At 41.4% G+C, this 8,645-nt stretch overlaps 1 protein-coding gene across 5 annotated transcripts in view; it reads left to right on the plus strand.

The window, feature by feature from the left end:
* The window catches only part of DOCK11 (dedicator of cytokinesis 11), a 66,582-nt gene extending 59,032 nt beyond the window's left edge, over positions 1 to 7,550 (plus strand). For 4 of the 5 annotated variants that reach the window (XM_015860400.3, XM_015860401.3, XM_015860402.3 and 1 more), the window contains 6 exons: positions 311 to 457; positions 1,071 to 1,281; positions 1,601 to 1,791; positions 2,412 to 2,512; positions 3,825 to 3,963; positions 6,589 to 7,550. In XM_015860400.3, coding sequence (XP_015715886.2) covers positions 311 to 457; positions 1,071 to 1,281; positions 1,601 to 1,791; positions 2,412 to 2,512; positions 3,825 to 3,963; positions 6,589 to 6,711 — 912 coding nt within the window. In that variant the 3' untranslated portion in view covers positions 6,712 to 7,550. Of the gene's footprint in view, positions 1 to 310; positions 458 to 1,070; positions 1,282 to 1,600; positions 1,792 to 2,411; positions 2,513 to 3,824; positions 3,964 to 6,480; positions 6,494 to 6,588 lie in introns of all 5 variants that reach the window. The other variant, XM_015860404.3, reaches the window with a different exon arrangement.
* Positions 7,551 to 8,645: the final 1,095 nt, after the last annotated feature.

Consider the following 8,645-nt stretch of genomic DNA (forward strand, 5'->3'; position numbering starts at 1 on the left):
CTCAAAGACAACCTCTGGCCAAACCCCTCTGCCACACTGTTTGGATTTCTTGTTAGTCATACTCAGGCCTTTGTGCTTAATGATGATGTGTTTGTGTTGGTCGAGGATAACATTTCTTTACACAGTATTTGAAAGAATCTGTTAGACAGACCACACAGAGTCTTTGTGCCAACCGTAGCCTTGTAAGCCTCACTGACATTCTGAACTGTTAGTAGGAGGTTGCTTTCGAACCTGAAATCAAATCTGAAAGAATGTTTTCCAAGCAAAGAAACTCATCTATTCCTCATGACTTGTTTGTGGTTAATGCTAGACGTTCTTTGAAGAAGAAGATGGGAAGGAATATATCTACAAAGAGCCGAAGCTGACAGGCCTTTCCGAGATCTCCTTCAGACTTCTTAAACTTTATGGAGAAAAATTTGGGTCGGAAACTGTAAAAATTATCCAGGATTCTAATAAGGTAAAATTAAACTGCGTAAACAAGCGAGTGAAATGCAGTGAACATCATGGCTGCATAGCAGATGAGTGTGACATAAATATTATTCTCTAGGGTCTGTGATTACGTTGGGCATAGAATATCTACCTGTTCATGCTCACTGCAAAGGGCTGTACACTCCCTTGGGTTGCAACTATGGATTCATCTGGGTTACTAAAGGCGATACTGGAGACCTCAAAGGTTTTGTGCAAGCCTGCAGATTTGCATGCTATAGCACAGTGCTGCACGAGAGGTAGCTCGTGGCCTGGAACCAACATGGTTGTATTAGATAGCCTGAGTAACGTGAATGTTGCTGCATTGATGGATAGCGTGACATGGCTGCTCCTTCCAGGTACACCTTTTTCAACACCAGATGAGGTATTTTTTGTGCTGCTGCCTCACAGCCTCTTGTGTCTGCTAGCTCACAGTCTAGCCAACCCTGCTGAGGTCAGAGGGGGTGCTTGATGTGTCATTCACATACATGCAATGGGGCTGGGACAGGAGGGAATCAGTGTGTTCATCAGGTCCCAGGAGGTAAATTAAGCAATTGTAATTACTAACCTTTGTTTTCCTAGTGTCTAACTCTCTTGTTTCACAGGTCAACATTAAGGACCTTGACCCCAAGTGCGCTCATATTCAAGTGACTTACGTGAAGCCCTATTTTGAAGACAAAGAAATTTCTGAAAGGAAGACTGAATTTGAAAGGAATCATAATATCAACAGATTTGTATTTGAGACTCCTTACACTTTATCTGGAAAAAAGCACGGCAGTGTGGAAGAACAGTGTAAAAAAAGGACCATTCTAACCAGTAAGTTAAAGCATCTGAACATGAGGCAATAGGTACCAGAAACTAATTATAGACTTATTTTAGCTCATAAAAATGTCCTAAGAGAGTCAGAAATTCTCTCCAATGCTTAATCAGAATTGTAGTATAATTATGTGGTTGGGAGGGGGAATTTATCTTACACTTCTATGGGCAAATTTTTATAAATGCATAAATGATGCTGTTAATTTAGAGCTTTGTTTGGGATTTCACTCACACCGAGTAAAACAAGGATCTGTCTGTATGTACTTCTGTTTACTGAACAGCCTTTCAATCCATAAACTTCCTTTGCTGTTTCTGCCAGCTTCGAACTCCTTTCCATACGTAAAGAAGAGAATTCCAGTCAATTACGAGCATCAGGTTAACTTAAAACCAATTGATGTTGCAACTGATGAAATAAAAGACAAGACAGCAGAGCTGCAAAAGCTCTGCTCTGCCGCTGAGGTTGACATGATCCAGCTGCAGCTCAAATTGCAAGGCTGTGTTTCTGTGCAGGTAAGACTTGACAGCTCTCGGGAATTACACTGACAGACACATTTCAGAGAGTCATCTTTTCACAGCGTGACTCATTTGCTTTCCATAAATGATTAACTGCCTAGTTTGCAGCCATCAGCCATCAGCCTGCCACTTACACCAATGAGTAGCTCGAGACAATAAGCATTTTGTCCAGTGGTGTTTGCAGTGCTAAGTGTTACCGTACATTAACTGGCCTTGGAAGTGTGTTGAAATATACTTGATTCTTTAAGATTGCACTGGTAAATATCAGGCAGAAATAACCTCTCTGTGAACCTGACTTTTTTCCAGCCGGATACATGGCTTTAAGACTCAGACCATACTGCTTGCCAAGCAGAAGTGTGAGGAAAGTATGAGGAAACAGACTCCCTTCCTCCTCTCTATCTCCATTTATCTTTTGGGCTTTCAAAACCTAGATAGAAAAACTAATAGTCAAATTTAGAGACTTCTGCTTGCGCTGGTGATACTAGTAGTGCAGAGCTGGTGGCATTCAAATAACATGATAATGGTTTTCAAGTCTTAAAAAATGGTTCTAACCTTCTGAAATGCCCTTAGTGACTCAAAGCTGTGGCATAAATGACTTTTTACTTCTTTGGTTCCAGGTTAACGCTGGTCCCTTGGCCTATGCCAGGGCTTTCCTAAGTGACAGCCAGTCCAGCAAATATCCTGCTAAGAAGGTGAATGAGTTGAAAGAAATGTTCAGGTAGGATTTCTAATGTAATAAAAAATGCTATTATTTTTCAGGTGTGTTTTTGCATGTCCCCAAAATCAGCAGATGCTGCATGCTCAGGAGTTTCTTACAAAGATCCGTGCATCACAAGCTGCTCAGACACAGGGAAAAAAGCCAATATAACAATATATGTCAGGTCTTAGGGTTGTGATTTCCATGTTTGAATGCCTTATTCAATTATTTGCATCAGTATCTGAGCTGGTAGTGTGAAGAAAGAGTGTTTGAAAACCAGAGGCCTGGTAGTCGTGTTCAGGGCCCTTTCATATTGTGCATTGTTTTCCCATCTTTCCAAAGGGATTTTTAACTACATAATGATGGAGTGTTTTGAAACAAATCCCTTTCTAGTTTGTGGGGAACCATCATTCTTGATTCTGTCTCTAATTTTGGACAATACACGACTTGCACATGCATTTTTCTATCTCTCTCCAGCCCTTCACAGTAGGTGCTTTGAACATGGCCTTTTACCATTTAATTTACTGCTTGGGGCTGGTGATTCCCATTTTACCCACTGGTAACTTATGAACAGAGCAGCATTTCGGTCAATCCTGTTTACCTTCATCAAGTGACCAAGCAAACCGTGGAATGAATCAGTAAATAATCTCTGCAAATCTGCCATGCATGGCTGCAGAGCAGAGGTAATGTTTTTCTTTACTTTCCAACCCTGCTCTGCAGCCAGGAAGAGAAACCAAACAAAATCTGTTTCTCACACACATACACACACACACACAAAACATCCTGGAAAATCCCAGAAATGCTTGTGTTTTTGTTATAGCCTCAGTTAAAACAATTAATTAATTGATTAAAAGGAGAATTATGCATGTGAAATGAAGAAAATGAGTAACCATGAAATGAGTAGCTGTGAAAACAGTATTAGAGCTCCACGTGATCTGAATTTCTTCCTGGAGGGTGTGCCTGCTGTTAGCAATTTGACCTCAGATGGACCAAACCATGCGCACCTGACCATGGCCTTCCTCTGTTTGTGACCCCACTGGCAGCTGGTTGGGCTCCCCTGGGATCTGCTTGCTGTGTGTGATGCACAGGCTCTGGAGAAGGTCAGAGACCAATGTGTTGGACTGCAGGTGTGTGCCCCATTTAGTGCCTATGTAGCCTCCAAGGAGCTCCTTCAGAAAGCACAGTCCTGCGTTGCAGTCCTTCCCCATTCCCTGATCCACTGTGCTCAGGATGGTCCTTGAAAGTGACTTGGAGAAACAGGAAGATGTGGTTGTCTGCTTCAGTAGAGGACTGGAAAATGGTCATGCCTAAAGTTCATTCTTTTCCTCCCCAGGAAGTTTATACAAGCCTGTGGAATTGCTCTGGAGCTCAATGAGAGACTCATTAAGGAGGATCAGGTTGAGTACCACGAGGGACTAAAATCAAACTTTCGGGATATGGTGAAAGAGCTTTCGGACATCATCCATGAACAGGCATGTACTGCATGTCGGGAGCCTACAGAAGTGGTTCTCTGTGCTTGAAAACTAGCTAATGCTGAAAACTCACTGAAAACTAATAGGAAACAGCTCATGTTATCAATGACATGATTGGTTTTCCATTCCATCTTAGCTGCGTGAACAGCAATAAGCAAGGGTGACAGAGCATTGGAACAGGGGGTTATGGAGTCTCCTTCTCTGGAGATATTCAAGACCCACCTGGATACTTTCCCATACAACCTGCTCTGGGGAACCTGCTATAGCAGGGGCTTGGACTCAATAATGCCCATTCCAACCCCCACAATCCTCTCATTCTGTGCCAGAAAGTCTCATCCTGGTGCTGGTATGAAGTCTGGAGTCTTCAGTGACTCGTGTCATTGGTTTCCTGGTCGTCAGAATTCTTGTGCCATGTTTGGCTTCGTGTTTTCTACGTTGCAGGAAAGCTGTGATAAGTCACAGATTGAAATTCTCTGCCCAAATTTCCATTACCTCAATTCTCTCCTGCTTTCCCTTTGTTATTTTTATTCCCTTTAAAGGATACTTTCTTTGAACATTGACTGAATACCATCCATCTGCACACACTGTGGAGATATTTGTGCTGCTTTCCATCATCTGTTTCAATGTTCTTTTGGGTCTTTCTAGGAAAACACAAATGGAAAGTAGCATCAGAGAGGTGCACACCTTCCTACTATTGTGCTGTGAAATACAATGAGAACTCTCTGAAGTAGCATCTGCTTTCCTATTTTGCCTTCTTTATGACCAAAAGAAAGCTCACGGTAGTCAAATGGCAGCAAGCATGTGAGACGAGCAGTGCTGACTGTGTTGTGATTCATAGGTCTTGAAAGTTAGGAGAGAGTTTCCAAAATCTCCTGCTGATGTAATGTCTTTTGTCTTCTTATGGCTTCAATAATATACAGCTAAACTTCATTTATTTGCCTTTAATGCAACAATCCCGTGTGTGACAGTTAATTAAAACTACAGCAGTCCCTGAAAACAGGTAAATCCCACAGTAATTGGAGCAGTTGTTCAAAGGAACACAAAGAGTAACCAAAGTGCACTGGGCTGCTTTTTCTAAGTCAGACTTATGCACAGTAAAACTGTGCTCAAAGGCTTAAAAATTAAAAAGGACCATACCATTTCAGGGGAACAGGATGTAGAGTGTCATGATGGGGCTGAATTTTATTGTAGAGATATAAAACAGGATGTGTTTGTGAACAGGTGACTGCTGTGTCCCCTCTGTGTTGGATTTCCCTGCTATTCCACTCAGGACCACCTTTCTCTTAGCAGTCTCTTCCTTTAGCCCACTCATTTTTTTTCACATGCATGGCCTCCCTTGTTGACTTCGCTGCTGAATTTTGTTGAGAGCTGTTTGTTATAGGAGTCGCCACCTGCTTACTCCGTGCTGTTTGCAAATGCACTCCTCCAGGACATCTGATTTGCATGCAGCTGCTGGAACTTCTGTGGTTTCTGAATTCTGCAATAGTCAAATGGGAAACAAATCACTCAGTTCTGCGCTGTGGCAGCACTACAGTTAAAATTACCCTGGAACAAAGAAGTACCGTTATAGCATGCCCAATGTTTTTTACATATTTACAAATGCAGTCCTGTTCTCTGATTAATGCGCAGAATAGTGCAGCAACTGAAATGTCAAGGTGATTTGCTCATCTGGAAGGGTATATTTTCACTTTCTTCTGTGGGTCTGTAGTTTTGTGTTAAAATATGGTGATTACAAGCACTGTTCTTAATAGCAGCTCTTAAAAGACGTAGATAACCACTGACCTGAACTTTGTACTGCCATCAAACGAGCTCAATGTCTGACAGTCTAAAACAGCAAAACGTGCGTTCCTCTCCTGCAAAGTTAGTCAGTTAAACATGAAGGTACATTATATTCATTGAGGGTTCTCATTACAAACAACAGGTCCTTCCCTAATTGTGTTCAGTGTCACAAAGCACAGGCAGCGCACTTAGTGAAGGTGAAGGGTCAGTCTGTGACCATCCTACTGATATTTTAATTAATGGAAACATGAAAACAACTGATAAGCTGCAACCAGATGGGCACAAGAAGCCTCCGAGTGGCTGAACACTGGGTGTCCAGAAGCTGTCGCTGATGGCCCATCATCTCGGTTTGCTGAATGTAAATTCAGACAAACTGTGATGAATCACGGGGTAAAAACACACTCAGCTCTAGGACATCTCTACTGTTGCGCTAAGATTCAATGCTGTAAGGCGTCCTTCAGGTTAGAGAGTGCAGAGTCTTGCCACGTGGCACAGATGTAGCGGTGTTTGCTGCACTTAGCTGCATATATCCCCCATGCTAAGTATTTAGATCTGATTTTTATTGACACTAGACATAATTTTAAAGTTTTGTAGGAGAAAATTGTTTCTTTCCTAGACTGGATAGTCATAACCAAAGGCTATCTGGTAATGTATAGAAGGGTGTATAAATCTGAATGCCACAGAAATCGCTAAATCACTGTTCTTTCTCATTTTTGTTATGCTGCCTTTGTGAAACAGCTCTGAAGACAAGGTTGGATATCTCTTTTCCCATACCTTTTTAAACAACATTCTTACAGTAACAAACTGAAACCTATAGTGAGCTTGTTGCTGTTCTGTTCTGTCTAGATGTACCACGAAGACCCGATGCATTCGCCGTGGATGCACGACTCCTTGCACGTCTTCTGCGCCATCAGCGGCACATCCAGCAATGGAAGCTACTGCTCTCTCAGACCCACTGCTGAAATATAAACGTGTTGGTGACATTGTACAGAGCTTTCTCAGGAATATTTGGAACTGTCTAAAGGATTTTTTTAAATCCACCATGAGCAGAGGTTTGGTTTTTTCCTCCCCCTTGAGTTTACCGTGCTTTCAGACAGGGTTCTTGCTGCTTCTGCTGAGCGACATGGAAAGTGCCTGGACATTGCACCACTGTGCTTCTTTTTTACCTCTTCTTTTTTCTTTTAAAGCTAAGTCTATAACCGGACATGGAAAGGCAGTTACCCAAGTATGCATTGAACTGCAGAACAAGGAATTGAAACGATAATGGTACTGTGTAAAGTTGTACAATGGGATATAATAAAATGTAAAACTACTCTGTAAATAGAAAGAGCATAGAGTATATAGACATTAGCACTGTACAATATTTGCTGCTAAAAGCTTTTGGGGGTGGTGGGGAGGGAAGTGGGAAGGAGAAACTGTAGTCACTGTAAGAGATCTTCCCCTTCTAGAAAGGGACCTGGGGCCCAGATGTCCCCAGTTGCACTCTCACAATAAGAGTAAAGTCAACCCTGGTCTGGAATAGCTAAAACTTCATTAAGAAATGATAATTGTTGTGCATCCTCTGGGCAGGTGGTTGTAAAGTAGCCTCCACAAGGTCTGGATTTTGTCTATCTGGTTTAAATTCTGGCTAACCTTTTCACATCTACAAAAGGATGGATTGTAGCCACTAAGGACAACCCGAGAGCTTTGTCATTTGATAGTAGTTTATCCTCTTTATCATTCATGGTCTCACACAAATATAAACTCTGAGGACACCTGAAAGTGGGTTGGGAATTACAACATTCCAATAAAATTATTGTTATCTGTGAGATGTGTAGTTTAACAGAGTTCATTGAAATGAAATAGCTCAGACCTGACTGGTGTTAACATCACATGACGTGTACGATCCTTCCCATGGAGCAAATCTCGTTTCTGAAAACATGTTATTTTTGTCCAACAGGTGTTGGACAAAATATATTCACCATCATTCTGTTACTGCTTTTTACCCTCCCCACAGCTTTGATACATTGGCTCTGTCTCCGTAGGGAAGGAGAAAACATATCAAGAATTCTTTTATCCAATAACATTTTTGAAGTCTGTGTTTTTCAAAATCCCTTCAGCTGTAAATACAGTTGCAGTTGTTCATATGGGAAAATTTGGAATTCTTAATGATATATAACAAAATGCCATAATAAAAGGACTCCAGCCTAGCTATTTTGCTTGGCTACAGTGCTGATAGAATGCTAAGCTTCTCATTTCTGTCACAAAAATTATCTTCAAGTAGTAAAAGGGCAACATTCCAAATGTTTATTGAGTGTGATTCTAAGTATCTGAAATTGTTTTTTGAGAAACAAATGTGATCCATGAATCCACCCGTGAGCTGTTGCAAGCAACACACAGACATGGCAATGTGACCAACAGACCACATTTCTGCTTGTGTGTGCTCTCATGCCAAGCAGGCTCTGCATTTAGCTTGCAAGAAAGAGGAAGAGATTAGGACATGTGAGTATGGTTTCCTACCTTATTGATATGAATCTTTCAGCAAAGGACATCAAAGGGCAGGGAATTTTCCAGCTTTCTAAAAGGTGATGAAGCTGTTTTATTAGTGGATGCATTAGAAGGTTTTTCTGTAGCTAGTAATACTCCACATACTGGTACTGAAGACCTGTTTAGAAAATACCAAGAAATAATGAGATTTGGGCAGACTAAAACTCCTGAGCTGTAGCTCTTAAATAGCGCAGAGAATCTAATTGTTCTCCTGGAGTTGCAGTGAGATCCTTGTTCATGTCTCTGTATGTCTCGGATGTTCCACATTATCATGCATGGATGAATTTTCAATTGTTATTCCTTATTTTTGCTGAAATTCCAGCAAAATTCTTGTTCATGTCTCTGGATGTCTCTAAAGTTCCAAGCTCAACTTTTGT

The sequence above is a fragment of the Coturnix japonica genome, chromosome 4, assembly GCF_054131305.1.
Source record: "Coturnix japonica strain WE chromosome 4, WE-NBRP24, whole genome shotgun sequence".
Lineage (NCBI taxonomy): Eukaryota > Metazoa > Chordata > Aves > Galliformes > Phasianidae > Coturnix > Coturnix japonica.